The sequence below is a fragment of the Rana temporaria genome, chromosome 1 (assembly GCF_905171775.1).
Source record: "Rana temporaria chromosome 1, aRanTem1.1, whole genome shotgun sequence".
NCBI lineage: Eukaryota > Metazoa > Chordata > Amphibia > Anura > Ranidae > Rana > Rana temporaria.
Window position 1 is genome coordinate 688,027,673 of NC_053489.1, and position 16,788 is coordinate 688,044,460.

General features: G+C 47.5%; 1 protein-coding gene across 1 annotated transcript in view; it reads right to left on the bottom strand.

Annotated features, from left to right (window-relative positions):
* Window positions 1-2,093: 2,093 nt before the first annotated feature.
* LOC120946154 (mucin-17-like) overlaps window positions 2,094-16,788 on the bottom strand; it is a 43,250-nt gene continuing 28,555 nt past the window's right edge. The window contains exons 4-6 of the mRNA XM_040360957.1: window positions 12,616-13,827; window positions 8,830-9,489; window positions 2,094-2,541 (exon numbers count right to left, since the gene is read on the bottom strand). Of these exons, the coding sequence (XP_040216891.1) occupies window positions 2,183-2,541; window positions 8,830-9,489; window positions 12,616-13,827 (2,231 nt within the window). The 3' untranslated portion in view covers window positions 2,094-2,182. The remainder of the gene's footprint in view (window positions 2,542-8,829; window positions 9,490-12,615; window positions 13,828-16,788) is intronic.

Genomic DNA, 16,788 nt, shown 5'->3' on the forward strand with positions numbered 1-16,788 from the left:
GGGGGAGGGGTCAGTAGTGATGGGTGGGTGTTATATACCCTGGGGGGGTCAGTAGTGATTGGTGGGTGTTATATACCCTGGGGGGAGGGGTCAGTAGTGATGGGTGGGTGTTATATACCCTGGGGGAGGGGTCAGTAGTGATGGGTGGGTGTTATATACCCTGGGGGGAGGGGTCAGTAGTGATTGGTGGGTGTTATATACCCTGGGGGAGGGATGTCAGTAGTGATGGGTGGGTGTTATATACCCTGGGGGGAGGGGTCAGTAGTGATGGGTGGGTGTTATATACCCTGGGGGAGGGATGTCAGTAGTGATGGGTGGGTGTTATATACCCTGGGGGAGGGATGTCAGTAGTGATGGGTGGGTGTTATATACCCTGGGGGGAGGGGTCAGTAGTGATGGGTGGGTGTTATATACCCTGGGGGGAGGGGTCAGTAGTGATTGGTGGGTGTTATATACCCTGGGGGGTCAGTAGTGATGGGTGGGTGTTATATACCCTGGGGGGAGGGGTCAGTAGTGATGGGTGGGTGTTATATACCCTGGGGGGTCAGTAGTGATTGGTGGGTGTTATATACCCTGGGGGGAGGGTTCAGTAGTGATGGGTGGGTGTTATATACCCTGGGGGGAGGGGTCAGTAGTGATGGGTGGGTGTTATATACCCTGGGGGGAGGGGTCAGTAGTGATTGGTGGGTGTTATATACCCTGGGGGAGGGATGTCAGTAGTGATGGGTGGGTGTTATATACCCTGGGGGGAGGGGTCAGTAGTGATAGGTGGGTGTTATATACCCTGGGGGGAGGGGTCAGTAGTGATTGGTGGGTGTTATATACCCTGGGGGGGGTCAGTAGTGATGGGTGGGTGTTATATACCCTGGGGGGAGGGGGGTCAGTAGTGATTGGTGGGTGTTATATACCCTGGGGGGGTCAGTAGTGATGGGTGGGTGTTATATACCCTGGGGGGGTCAGTAGTGATGGGTGGGTGTTATATACCCTGGGGGAGGGGTCAGTAGTGATGGGTGGGTGTTATATACCCTGGGGGGGGGGTCAGTAGTGATGGGTGGGTGTTATATACCCTGGGGGGGTCAGTAGTGATTGGTGGGTGTTATATACCCTGGGGGGGGGGTCAGTAGTGATTGGTGGGTGTTATATAACCCGGGGGGGTCAGTAGTGATGGGTGGGTGTTATATACCCTGGGGGGGTCAGTAGTGATGGGTGGGTGTTATATACCCTGGGGGGGAGGGTTCAGTAGTGATGGGTGGGTGTTATATACCCTGGGGGGAGGGTTCAGTAGTGATTGGTGGGTGTTATATACCCTGGGGGGAGGGGTCAGTAGTGATGGGTGGGTGTTATATACCCTGGGGGGAGGGGTCAGTAGTGATGGGTGGGTGTTATATACCCTGGGGGGGTCAGTAGTGATTGGTGGGTGTTATATACCCTGGGGGAAGGGGTCAGTAGTGATTGGTGGGTGTTATATACGGGGGGGGGTCAGTAGTGATGGGTGGGTGTTATATACCCTGGGGGGGTCAGTAGTGATGGGTGGGTGTTATATACCCGGGGGGGGAGGGGTCAGTAGTGATTGGTGGGAGTTATATACCCTGGGGGGAGGGGTCAGTAGTGATTGGTGGGTGTTATATATCTGGGGGGAGGGGTCAGTAGTGATGGGTGGGTGTTATATACCCTGGGGGGGTCAGTAGTGATGGGTGGGTGTTATATACCCGGGGGGGAGGGGTCAGTAGTGATTGGTGGGAGTTATATACCCTGGGGGGAGGGGTCAGTAGTGATGGGTGGGTGTTATATACCCTGGGGGGAGGGGTCAGTAGTGATTGGTGGGTGTTATATACCCTGGGGGGAGGGGTCAGTAGTGATGGGTGGGTGTTATATACCCTGGGGGGGTCAGTAGTGATGGGTGGGTGTTATATACCCGGGGGGGAGGGGTCAGTAGTGATTGGTGGGAGTTATATACCCTGGGGGGAGGGGTCAGTAGTGATGGGTGGGTGTTATATACCCTGGGGGGGTCAGTAGTGATGGGTGGGTGTTATATACCCTGGGGGGAGGGATGTCAGTAGTGATGGGTGGGTGTTATATACCCTGGGGGGAGGGGTCAGTAGTGATGGGTGGGTGTTATATATCCCGGGGGAGGGGGTTAATAGTGATCAGCAGGTGTTATATATCTGGGGGGGGGGGGGGGTCAGTAGCAGATAAAACCAAGCTGGGTGGCACAGCACTGGTCACACCAGGTGAAGTTCTTGTCTGGTGAGATGAGGGTACACAGGTTGGTGACGGGGTCGCTCGGCATACCATCCCCCCAGTTCATGTAGTCGGTGGGTCGCCCATCCGTCCAGTACAGGTACCCCCACACTTTGTGCCTGCGGAGGCCGATCCATAGTCCGGTCCCCAACGCTCCGGCCTGCTTAATCATGGAGGCCACAAGGTCCTGGGTGAGGTCACCGGGCACACTTAACAGGTCGGTGTAGTGTTGGCGGCAGTAGCGTAGGGCGTCCCACCAACTAAGGGGAGTGTCCACCAAGTAGATTTCAGCCAACCCATCTGCAGGAGGAAGAGAAACGCGTTAGAGAAGGGAGAGAAGTGAGGATTGTATTCTAGACAACACGCCCCCAGCGCTGAATGACGACCTTCTTATCACCTGACCAGTGGCCCCTCCTCCTTTCCCTCATCCTCCAGTAGCATCTGATCCCCCCCATCTGCCCCATTATATTCTACTCCTCCTCCCTTTCCATAGACCCCTCCCCTCGCATAGCAGACCACCTTCCATGTAGGTGCACCCAATGAAATGTCAGCTCAGCGCTGGGGTCCCCCCCCCCCCCCAATTCATACCACGCCCTTCATGTCTGGTGGGAATTTTAAGGGGAACGCAATGTGAGCCCAACCCCCAACCCCCCATTTAGCTGTAGATTTTAACTACTTCCAGTCCGGCTCTTTTTTGGCACTTTTTGTTCACATCATGTAACAAACTGTATTCTTAGAACCCTCAAACATGATATATATATATATTTGGTTTTAACCACTTCAGCCCCGGAACCATTTGGCTGCCAAATGACCGGGCCACTTTTTGCGATTCGGCACTGCGTTGCTTTAACTGACAATTGCGCGGTCGTGCGACGTCGGATCTAAGCTGCATTTTTTCGCCGCCGCTAGGTGGCGTTCCCGTAAAAATCTTCTCTTGCACTGATCTTTGCACGTTACCCCTGACTACAAAACTCTTCGCCTGCACCGACCTTGGCTTGTGTCCCCGACTACGAAACTCTTCTCCTACACCAACCTTGGCTTGTGACCCTGACTACAAAACTCTTCTACACCGATCTTGGCTTGTGACCCAGACTACAAAACTCTTCTCCTGCACCGACCTTGGCTTGTGACCCCGACTACAAAACTCTTCTCCTATACCGACCTTGGATTGTGACCCCCGACTATGAAACTCTTCTCCTACATCAACCTTGGCTTGTGTCCCCAGACTACAAAACTCTTCTCCTGTACCGACCTTGGATTGTGACCCCCGACTACGAAACTCTTCTCCTGCATCAACCTTGGCTTGTGTCCCCAGACTACGAAACCATTCTCCTGCACCAACCTTGCTTTGTGACCCCCGACTACAGAACTCTTCTTCTGCATCGACCTTGGCTTGTGCCCCAGACTACAGAACTCTTCTTCTACACCGACCTTGGCTTGTGCCCCAGACTACAGAACTCTTCTTCTACACCGACCTTGGCTTGTGCCCCAGACTACAGAACTCTTCTTCTACACCGACCTTGGCTTGTGTCCCCTGACTACGAAACTCTTCTCCTACACCAACCTTGGCTTGTGTCCCCTGACTACGAAACTCTTCTCCTGCACGACCTTGGCTTGTGACCCCGACTACAGAACTCTTCTTCTACACCGACCTTGTCTTGTGACCCAGACTACGAAACTCTTCTCCTACACCAACCTTGGCTTGTTGTGACCCCCTGACTATGAAACTCTTCTCCTAAACCAACCTTGGATTGTGACCCCTGACTACGAAACTCTTCTCCTGCACGACCTTGGCTTATGACCCCGACTACAGAACTCTTCTCCTTCACGGCCTTGGCTTGTGACCCTCGAATGTAAAAATCTTCTCTTGCACTGATCTTTGCACATAACCCCTGACTACTAAACTCTTCTCCTGCACCAACCTTGGCTTGTGTCCCCGACTACGAAACTCTTCTCCTGAAAATGTTTTTATTATTATTCAGCTGTCAGCGGGGAACACCATTGACAAATGATAACTCATCAGTTGTTAAGGACTCGGTGACCGGCTTCCCGGCCCCGCTCTTTAACAACCAGCTTTTACTGCGCCTTAACTGGGCAAAGCTTTGCCCAGTCCGGGCTCAGAATGCACTGTGTGGCACGCAGTGCATTGCAGGGCATATCCCGATTAGGGCGAGCAGGCAATGTTCGCCGAACACTACATGGGAGCTAAACACCCCACACCTATGAGGATGTAACCAGCATGTGTAGGCTCTGGATAGGGCAGGAGGACAAGAGGAGTAGACCTGCACCCCGAAAGAGCTGGCTGTAGTCTTTCTGTCTCTTATGGAGGTTGGAGCTAGTACAGAATGCAAAGGGCCTTTTAGGCGAAGCCAAGAGTTCCATGGGTGGAGCCCTGTACACACGGCGGGATTCTCGTCGGGAAAAAAAACAATGATTTTCCTGACGAGATTCCCGGCAAGATTTTCATGCCGGCCGAGTGTACATACTGCGCTCGTCACATTCGATGCCGTCGCCGCCATCTTGCTTCACCCTACCTATGCCTTGGAAGCTACCGCGCATGCGTCAAAGTCATTTCGAGCATGCGCGGGTTTCCATGGAGGCAGGTAAGTATACACACTCTCTGGTTTCTCGGCAGGAAAACACTGCCAAGAATCACAACGAGAAAATAGAGAGCAGGTTATCAATTTTTCTAGTCGAGATTCTGGGCAGTTTTCCCGACGGGAAACCTCAAAGCCCCGTACACACGCTCGGTTTACTCGGCGAAAAGCCTCTGCCAGCAGTTTTTTGCTGTTTCTGGCCGAGAAAACCGTACAGGCTGCTTCCATGGAGTGTCCCAGGAGAGGTGTAACTAGCAAGGAGGTGACTACAGGGAGCTTAGTCCTGTGAGTACTAAAGACCCTGGGGTGAAGAAGAGACTGAAAAAGGGAGATGGCTGCCAAGGTGCTGAAAATGCTTTCACATGTGATTACTGCGGACCGTCCACAAAAGGTGAATGGTTATGTAATGTAAAGTGACTCCGCTTTGTCAATGTGATGTGACTGATATGCCATTTCCAGAATTCCATCATTAAAGTGAAGCAAACTACTTTATGTGTGGACATTCCTTCCTTTGGGGATGTACAGTGGGGATCGAAAGTTTGGGCAACCCCAGTTAAAGATTTGTATTAATGTGCATAACTAAGCCGAGGAAAGATGGAAAAATCTCCAAAAGGCATCAAATTACAGATTAGACATTCTTATAATATGTCAAAAAAAGTTACATTTTATTTCCATCATTTACACTTTCAAAATTACAGAAAACAAACAAATGGCGTGTGGAAAAGTTTGGGCACCCTGCAGAGTTAATATCTTGTACTGCCCCCTTTGGCAAGTATCACAGCTTGTAAACACTTTTTGTAGCCAGCCAAGAGTCTTCCAATTCTTGTTTGAGGGATCTTTGCCCATTCTTCCTTACACAAGTCTTCCGGTTCTGTGAGATTTCTGAGCTGTCTGTCACGCACGGCTCTTTTAAGGTCTATCCATAGATTTTCAATTATGTTGGGGTCAGGAGATTGTGAAGGCCATGGCAAAACCTTCAGTTTACGCCTCTTGGTGTAATCCCTCCCCCGTGGATTTTGAGGTGTGTTTAGGATCATTATCCATTTGTAGAAGCCATCCTCTCTTTAACTTCAGCTTTTTCACAGATGGCATCAAGTTACCATCCAAAATTTGCTGAAATTTTATGGAATCCATTTTTCCTTCTTCTTGTGAAATGTTCCCTGTGCCACTGGCTGCAATACAACCCCAAAGCATGATTGATCCACCCCCATGCTTCACAGTTGGACAGAGGTTCTTTTCATGAAATTCTGTGCCCTTTCTTCTCCAAACGTACCTTTGCTCATTCCGGCCAAAAAGTTCTATTTTATCCTCATCGGTCCACAGAACTTGTTTCCAAAATGCGTCAGGCTTGTCTATATGTTCATTTGCAAAGTTCAAACGCTGATTTTTGTGGTGGGGACGTAGAAGAGGTTTTCTTCTGATGACTCTTCCATGAAGACCATATTTGTTCAAGTATCTCTTTATAGTGGAATAGTGTACCACAACTCCAGTGTCTGCCAGATCTTTCTGGAGGGATCGTGCCGTCACACGTGGGATTTGAATTGCTTTTCTCACAATCCTGCAAGCTGTTCTGTCTGAGATTTTTCTTGGTCTTCCAGATCTTGCTTTACCTTCCACTGTTCCTGATGACTGCCATTTCTTAATTACATTCCGAACAGGGGATACTGACATCTGAAAACGCTTTGCTATCTTCTTATCGCTTCTCCAGCTTTGTGAGCGACAACTATTTTCACTTTCAGTTTTCTAGACAACTGCTTAGAAGAAGCCATGGTGCTGATTGTTGGGGGAGGGTCAGATGAGTCTGGGCATTTAAAACCTTTGAGATTGACATCACCTGGTCTTCCCAGACGATGATTGAGAACAATCCATGACACTGGCAGGTCTCAGCTTTGCAAAGGGGGCGGGGCATGCTAGAAATTCTGCAGGGTGCCCAAACTTTTGCAGACGCCATTTTTTTGTTTTCTGTAATAATGAAAGTGTAAATGATGGAAATAAAATGTAACTTTTTTTGACATATTATAAGAATGTCTAATCTGTAATTTGATGCCTTTTGGAGATTTTTCCATTGTTCCTTGGCTTCGTTATGCACATTAATACAAATTTTTACCTGGGGTGCCCAAACTTTCCATCCCCACTGTAAAAGATAGACATGTGCACTGACAAAAAATGTGTTAATTTTCGTTTTCATTTTCTTCAGGTTTTATTTTTCTTCGTTTTTCGGGTCATTCTTTATGATCAAAATGCATAAATTCATAAATTCGAAATTTCGTAAATTCGAAAATTCGTAAATTCAAAAATAAGAAAGAAAATCCGAAAATTTGAAAGAACCAAAACCCCACAGTTCAAAATAATAACTAACTAACTAACTAACTAATAATAACTAACTATTAAATTATAGGTATTGGAATTTCATCTCAAATTTGGCTGTTAGTCAACGTAACAAATAAAAAAGTATCCGATGTTACGAATCACCCGAAATAAAGAATGCCACATCTAAACAAATGGAATGGAATGAATTAACAATAATACGTTTCTGATAATTCGTAACTTCGGATAAAATCGTATTCGTTACGTTCACTAAAAGCCAAATTTGAAAGGAAATTCCAATACTTATAATTTAATAGTTAATAATAGTTAAGTTAAAACTTAACAAACAACAACTGAAACAACTACAACTGAAAACTACAACAACTGAAAACAACAACAATAGCAAAAACAACAACAGCAACTGAAACAACAATAACTGAAAACAACAACTGAAAACAACTAATACTACTGAAACAACAACTACTGAAACAACAACTACTGAAACAGAAGCAACAACAACTACTGAAACAACTACTGAAACAGAAATAACAACAACTGAAACAACAATTGAAACAACTGAAAACAACAACTACAATAACAACTGATTACCACAACAACAACTAAAACAACAACCACAACTGAAACAACAACTACAACTGAAACAACAACTACAACTGAAACAACAACTACTGGATTTTTGTATTTTCAAATATTCAAATTTACGAATTGTCGAATATTCGAAGACTCCAATCTATAAATTTACGAATTTTTGAATTGACGATTATTTGAAAAAAATTTGTTAAACCGGTTTTCATTAACTCATAATTTTCTGAATTAACAAATTTGTCAAAATTTGTTAAAAAAACGAATTCAGAACAAAACTAATTGCACATGTCTAGTAAAAGGTCAATACCCAGGAATGTTGTGTGGAGACCTCTTATATGGAGTGGGGCAAAAGATGGCCGAGGGTTTGGCTTCAGCAGGGGAGGACAATGTTCTAGCGGGGGTGGGGCCTTGTGCTCTTGATGCCAAGTCTAGCTGATCATGAAGCTCCTCTTACATGCTGATTTTTACTTTTCCTCTTATCCAGTTTAATGGTGTATTAACCACTAGTGGACCGATCCATGTAGTTGTACAGCGGCGGGGCAGGCACGCTGCGTTAAATCACGTACATGTACGTGATTTTTACATTTCTCGATAGGTGGCACGCCCGCTGCCTGATCTGTGCTGTGATTTCGTACAGCGTAAGTCAGTCAGCAGGTCCCAGCCAATGATTTATGGCCGGGAACCTGCTGATCAGCTTAGCAAATCACAGCACAGATTCTGTGTTTACTAACAATACAGGGCTCTGTACATGGAGCAGCGATGTGGCTGATTTTTCTCCCTGCAGTAAAAGCAGTTACACAGTTTGATCACCCCTAGATGTCAACCCCTTCCCAGCTAGTGTCACTGGTTATGTCAGTGTCAGCTAGTCAGTTCCCCTTCAGCATCAGTTAGTTTTACATTGCTCGCCACATTATTAGAGTCCCATTATAGGTCGCTCATCACTAAAAAAATGGCCTGGTCATTAAGAGGGTAAATGTTCATGATGTCAAGTGGTTATGAAATACATAAATACATGCATTTATTTGTGCATTATATATATGTCTAGAGTTCAGCTTTGATTAGCAGTAACCCTTCCTACCTTCACAGGACTTGTTGCTCAGGCTGGTGACCACAGTGGTGGTAGTGGGAGTAGTCATCTCATGAAGATTTGTGGTGGGAGTGGTCGTCTGATGAAAACTGGTCGTGGGAGTGGTCGTCTGATGAAGAGTGGTGGAAGTGGTCGTGTGTGGACTGGTGGTGGTGGTGTTTGTCGTATGTAGACTGGTGGTGGGGGTGTTTGTCGTATGTAGACTGGTGGTGGGGGTGTTTGTCGTATGTAGACTGGTGGTGGGGGTGTTTGTTGTATGTAGACTGGTGGTGGTGGTGTTTGTCGTATGTAGACTGGTGGTGGTGGTGTTTGTCGTATGTAGACTGGTGGTGGTGGTGTTTGTCGTATGTAGACTGGTGGTGGGGGTGTTTGTCGTATGTAGACTGGTGGTGGAGGTGTTTGTCGTATGTAGACTGGTGGTAGAGGTGTTTGTCGTATGTAGACTGGTGGTAGGGGTGTTTGTCGTATGTAGACTGGTGGTGGAGATGGTCGTCGTATGATGACTGGTGGTGGGAATGGTTAACGTATGTAGAGTGGTGGGTGGAGTGGTCATCTCATTTAGCGGGCCCTGGCAGGTACAGCTCAAACCACTGCCATAGAAGTTGAAGGAGTCGGAGGTGTTCCCAGCGTTGAAATCTGATTGTGCGTTGCCTGTGCAGAATAGAAAGTCACAGATTAATATAACATCTCATCCATTTCTAAAATATGTCCTCCTTGGATGGAGCTGTACCAAGTGTGCTCTTCTGTTCTGTTATGTAGAGGTATCAGCCAAATCGTAATGTGCAACTTGAAGTTTACTGTGCGAATACAAGAGATGTTAAAAATACCACTAAAAAGGTAAACGGTATGTAAAACACATATGACAATAAGGCTGCCCAGGTGTAACTCCCACAAATGTCACTAGGTGGCAGCAAATAACAGAGAAAATAGAGTATAAGAAGAAATCACTAGTGCTAAACCACCCAGCACAGTTCAGCCTAGTACAAACAGTTATTTGCAGTCTCCGGGGGGTGTAACACCTCTCTCACAAGGTGGCTGGCGGTAGCTGGTAGCCCAAATGATGAACCCAAGGTATCTCTGGACAGGTTCCACCCATAGGGATCTCCAGACAGGCGCCACCTACAGGGAACTCCGGACAAGTTCCTCATACAGGGATTTCTAGACCGATTCCGCCTACGGGATCTCCAAACAGGCTCCACCCACAGGGAACTCTGGACACTTTCCACCTACAGGGATCTCCAGAGAGGCTCCACCCACAGGGAACTCAGGACAAGTTCCACATACATGGATTTCTAGACAGCGTGGAGCAGCAGGAAGGTGAGCGGGGTCCAGACTGGAGAGGAGCACCTAGCAGACGGCACACGTGGTGTGCAACATGGGAACACTATAGCAAAAGATGAGAAAGAGGATCAGCAGAGCTGAGGGAGCGATAGGGGGAAACTAGCAGATGTCACACATGCTGTGCAGCCTGGGAGCAATATAGCAGGAGGGGAGCAGGAACCAGACAGAAGGGAGGATCAGCAAATCAGAGGATCAGCAGCGCTGTGGGTTACTACTGAGTGGAGGATCAGCAGAGCTGGGGGTTGCTACTCAGTGGGGGATCAGCAAAGATGAGGGGTATTACTGAGTGGGACATCAGCAGAGTTGGGGGTACTACTGAGCAGGGGATCTGCTGAGTGATGGTACTAGTGCGCTGGGTGTCACAGACCAGGTGTGACCAGAACTGCGTAAATAGCAGCAGAGGAACACCAAACACATGTAAGTGAAAATATAGTCATTTATTAAGGTAAGTGAATAATATAAATACAACCACCTCTAATATGACAACCAACAGACAGAGACCCACAAATAACAACAATCAGACAGGTATGTACAATAAATGGGAAATACCGGAATCATAAACAATAGCCAGGCCAGGTCATCAACGGGAGATCAGCAGATGGGGAACAAACAGGGAGAGGATGGATGGATCAGACTGCAGGGCAGGGATGCAAGGTAACAGGTGGGACCGGGTGGGGATCAGGACAGGGAGACAGGATCAGGTACACAGGTAACAGGTTCAGGCAGAGGCGTCTCTTTAATTAGGCAAATTAGTCGCTGTAACGGCTACCCGGGCTAGTGAGAGGGTATCAGCCGTTGGAGACGTCCTTTTCCCTGGCAAAGTGCGATATGCAAGTAAAACCGGTATATCCCCATCCACGAGATCCAGAGAGAGAGAGGGTCCCCCATCAAGAACGAGACGAGGCTGCGTGTTGAAGGGTCAAACAAGACTCATTTAATGGGACATTTCCCTTAGCTTATATGTGCTTATTACAACTGTGACAGGAACAATGACAATCTCCGCCCCCCCCCTTCACACAGATACTTTGAAATAATGACATCTCCTTGAATCAATCAGTCTCTAGACGTTCCGGCACTGAGATCCACTTAACATGACCTGGCCGGGCACATTCCTTTCTCAATACACACTCACAGATGATCACGTTAGCATATACCTGGCAGGAGGCTGTTAACTGGTAATACACAACAGAGAGTCAATAAGCATTTAGCAGTGAAAAAGTCACTCTACAATTAACCCTTTGAGCTCAGTAACAAGTCATGCAGTCCTCTGTAGGCAGAATAGTTCATAGGTCCGTTACAGTCGACTAAAGCTTCGCACTCACAGGGGCCTTGCGGCCACCTAGCTTACCCAATGCATTACCCCAGTTTTGAGGGACAGGGGACCTTAACGCTGCTGTGCTCAGGCAGCGTTAAGAGCCCTGACTCAGGAGCGGGGCAACCAGTGTCCTTAACAATAAGTGAATATTGTGATATCAATGACCCAACATGCCCTCAGTCAATGACATCACAAGGGGGCTGGGTTCATCAGGTGCCCCTTAGTTATTAAAGAGCAGGATCTGGGGGCTGCCTTGTTAAAGACCCCCACAACCACTGGCCAGGGTTGTGGGGAAGAGGCTCTTGTCCTTGAATTATTTTTCCAAAATGGGTGTGAGTGGGGCCCCATGTCAAATTTTGCCTAAGGCCTCACAAAGCCTAGAGCTGCATCCGGGTTCAGGATCAGGATACAGAGTACGGGGTTCAGGAACAGGTTCAGGTACAGGTTCAGAATAACAGGCTAGCAGGTCAGGGCACAAGGACGATACCAAGGCAACTAGAGAGTGTGATTTGCCGGTTATTTATACATATCTCCTGCAATCAGGCTCAGGTGGCGCCTAACCGCAGGAGATAATGTCGGCTCAACACTGCCGGAAAACACCCGCTGGTGGACACCTGTACTACGGCCCATGGATCTGACAGTGCCACCAGCAGGTGAAATCTTTTATTACAGATTCTGGCTGTAGGAAGACACCCGCTGGTGGACATCGGTACTGCGATCCACGGGACTGACAGCGCCACCAACGGGTGAACCCTTTCCTGACACTGGGTATGTGCTGAACAGGGGTGCTAAGGAGCTGGGGATCTGTTGAGTGGGGGGTAATACTGAGCAAGGATTCTACTGGGCCCCTTTAAAACAAGTAGCACATCAACACACACACAGGGCATTTGCCAAGCTTCCATAAAACTTCAAAAAAACTTCATAGAAGCATCAAAAACACATCAAAAAAGCATATTAAAGTGACAGGCGCTGTAATATGTGCTAAAGTTGAAGGAAGTGTAAATGAGCCAGAGTAATTAGAGTAATTATTTATGCCGTGAAGCTTGTATCTCTGTATCTCTGCTGATCAACCACAATATTAAAATCAATTACAGGAATGGCAAAATAAAGAGAATAATTACCGGCAGTGCTGTAGGACATGACCCAGACATCTTCATTCGAAAGTTGCTGAACATAGTGAGATCCCGGGGAGACGGTCACCTCCACCCAGGAGTAATTCAGTGTCTTGAAATCATCGTCATTCCAGTCGGTGATCGGTGGGAGTGAGATTCCATCCACCGCTATGCTTGACTTTTGGCTACCAATGGGAACTACAAGCAGGTGGGTTGTGAAGCGGGTGGGAGCATGGACCACCTGGGAAGTCTCAAGCATGGCGGTGGGCATCACATTGGACATGAAGGGATTCAGGGGTCTGTTTACTAGACCACCAAGACCTCCAGAACAGACAAACACGACCATCACATCCTGATCGGCCTTGATCCAGAGGGCATTTGTTTTGATCGCTTGCTCAAAAGTGTCTCCTTGCGACATTTGTGTGGAGGCCATGACTACGGACCCGTTATATATATCCAGATTTGTGGTTTGAGAAGCCATCACCAGGATTTTTTCGCTCCCCAACTGGATAGACATCGGGGGCACTAAAAACAATCTCCCCCACCTACTTATGGGGAGCAGCTGCTCAAAGGTGTAGCCAAAGTTGTAGCTATCCATTCTGAAAAATGTATAAATGAACCCTTGATTGCCACTCAGAACGGCGATAGGTTTATCCGCTTGTATGAATGTTCCGGAGAGGTCACCGCCAGGCAGCTGAAACTGGGCGCCTTGGTAGGGCGGGAGTTGGAAGCTTGCTGGATTTCCAGATGTAAAGGACTGGTCCTGCAATGTGATGGAGCCAACAGATAATGTAACTGTCACAGAAGTTTTCTGGTCCAGGCTTAGTATGGAAAATTGGGCGTTGTTCTGCAAGAAGGAGAAGGGCGTGATGATATAATATTCTTTGTCTAGAAGATCCACTGGGTAGACGTATGACCAGTCGTAGCCACCATTCCCCCAGACCTTGGAGATGACAGATATAATGCTATTGGAGGAAATCACAATGACTCCGGTAGAGGAGATAGAATTGCCATTGAGCGTGACACTGTCTGGAATAGCGAGGGCGACTGTTTCTCCCGGCTGGAGGGTAACGCTCTGGAAGAAGTTAGAACCTCGTATTGTCACATTGGCCGTAGCACAGCAGTCCATCCCGTTCAGGATGAGCCCAAACTGGCTGTCGGACGATGAAGAAGGTTCCATGAAAGAGGTAACAAACGTTAAGCCACTGAAGAGAGAAGACCCTACAGAGGAGACAAAAGCACAACTAGAACCTTAAACTTGAAATGTGCCAAATTAAATAAGTGCACCCCAAATTAGGGTTTCATTGTTTTTTTCTAGATAGTGGAAAGTTAGAAAACCTGGCAGCTTCTTCTAATGCCCCGTACACAGGACCGGTTTTCCCATCGGAAAAAGTCAGATGAGCGCTTTTGGTCGGGAACCCCGCCCATGTGTATAACGCTCCATTAGACTTTTTCCAACTGCTGGAAAAAGATAGAGAGCAGGTTCCCTGTTTTCCCGTCAGGAAAAAATCAGATTGGAATTTCCTATCAAATTCCGACGCACAAAATTCCAACACATGCTCGGAAACAAATTGACGCATGCTCAGAAGCATAGAACTTAATTTTCTCAGTTCATCGTAGTCTTTTACGTCACGCAATCTTGGCAGTCAAAAGTCCACCAAACTTTTGTGGGACCGTGTTTATGCAAGGCAGGCTTGAGAGGAATTCCGTCGGAAAAACAACCAACTTTTTCCGACAGGAATACCGCTCGTGTGTACGGGGCAAACTCTACTATAGAAGTCATAGATTTGGGGTCTGCACAGCTGCTGTGCTGATTATGGGGGTCCCTATCATCTCTGGTGTTACTTATCCACATACAGTGGAACCTCGGATTGCGAGTAATGCGGTTAACGAGCATTTCGCAAAACGAGCGCTGTGTATTTTTAAAAATCCTAACTCGGTTTGCGAGTGTTGTCTCGCAACACGAGCAGGATTCAAGCCACAGCGGTGTGTAGTACCGCGTTTGGCCTGGGGTAGGGGGGGCGCCAGAGCGGAGCGTAGCCAATCAGAGCCGTTCTAAAATTTGAAAATAGAAAATTCGAAAATGGGAAATTTCCGAATTCCGAATTTTTAGAATCTACTAAAATAAATTTTTTAGTTTTTCGTTTTATTAGCTTTTTGCTTTTTCGGAAATTCAAAAAATTCTGAATTTGGAAATTCCGAATTTTCGAATTTCCAAAAAAAGTAAAAAAACAAATAAAACGAAAAAAAAAAAAATTCTGAATTTCCAAAAAAAGCAAAAAAACTAATGAAACAAAAACAATTTTAATGTTTTTTTTTCGAATTTCCAGAATTTCCGAAAAAAGGAACAAAAACTAAAACAACAATTTTTTTTCGGCAGTGCACATGTCTAATATATCATTAGACGGAATGTGTGCTTATTATTAGCACAGGAGAAATGCGCATAGCGTACACCCAAATTTCCCTGAGAATTTGCATCGCTGGGCGGCTGGTGTTTATCTTCTCATTATCTCCAGGGACAGGACTCCATGCAAAGCTCCAGCCGGCTCTGTGTAGTGTGTATATATAGAGTGTATATATAGTGTGTACATATCATTATGCAAAGCAGCAAGGACGCAGAAAACACAGAGACACCACTCATCATCAAGGATGAGCTTCGGGTTACGATCGACCATGAGTTTGAGCCGAATGTAGTTGGTTTGCAGTTTGTTGGACAGGGAAGCTACAGTCCATCTGCAAAGTTGTGTTCCAGCCTTATTCCGGCCTCTCCTGTATGGACACATAATTATAGGAGAGGCATCCTATAGATCTCAGCTCATACAGGAGAGGCCTCCTATAGATCTCATCCCATACAGGAGAGGCATCCTATAGATCTCAGTTCATACAGGAGAGGCCCCTTATAGATCTCAGCCCATACAGGAGAGGCCTCCTATAGATCTCAGCCCATACAGGAGAGGCATCCTATAGATCTCAGCCCATACAGGAGAGGCCTCCTATAGATCTCAGCCCATACAGGAGAGGCCTCCTATAGATCTCAGCCCATACAGAAGAGGCCTCCTATAGATCTCAGCCCATACAGGAGAGGCCTCCTATAGATCTCAGCCCATACAGGAGAGGCCTCCTATAGATCTCAGCCCATACAGAAGAGGCCTCCTATAGATCTCAGCCCATACAGGAGAGGCCTCCTATAGATCTCAGCCCATACAGGAGAGGCCTCCTATAGATTTCAGCCCATACAGGAGAGGCCCCCTATAGATCTCAGCCCATACAGGAGAGGCCTCCTATAGATCTCAGCCCATACAGGAGAGGCCTCCTATAGATCTCAGCCCATACAGGAGAGGCCTTCTACAGGTCTGAGTTTATACAGGAGAGGCCTCTTATAGATCTGAGTTGATACAAGGTAGCAGGGGAAGGCTGGGCCAGGGGGCAGGGTGGCAATTGCCTCCCAGGTCGCCCCAACTTATGTTCAAAATGGCCGGCAGCCGCTGCCCGCTACCATTTTCTTTTTTATTCTGGTCTAGGAAGTTGGGCCGGGGGCACGGCCATGGCGGCTGACCACTAGCTGTTGCATTCCGGGAGTTGTAGTCCGTGCTCAAGCTCCAAGTGGGTGGATAACAGAGCAGTGCAGAGGAAACTACAACTCCCTGGGACCGGATTCTTGGAAGTAGGCAAAGGCAGGGCATGCCAGGGAGTCGAGACGTGGCATGCAAGGACCTGCTGAGCTGAGATCACTGAGGTGAGAGACCCTTACACCCCTAGCTGACCCCCCATCTCCCCCCCATACACCCCATGTAACCTTCCCCAGTGATCACGCTGCATTGATGGGCACTGGAGTTGGCTTGACTGATGGTCACCGGTGAGGCTGCATTGAAAAACCAGGGCAGTGCTAAGAGAGGCCTCCTATAAGTCTGAGTCTATACGGGAGAGGCCTCCTATAGGTCTGAGTCTATACAGGAGAGGCCTCCTATAGGTCTGAGTCTATACAGGAGAGGCCTCCTATAGGTCTGAGTCTATACGGGAGAGGCCTCCTATAGGTCTGAGTCTATACAGGAGAGGCCTCCTATAGATCTGAGTCTATACAGGAGAGGCTTCCTATAGGTCTGAGTCTATACAGGAGAGGCCTCTTATAGATCTGAGTCTATACAGGAGAGGCCTCCTATAGGTCTGAGTCTATACAGGAGA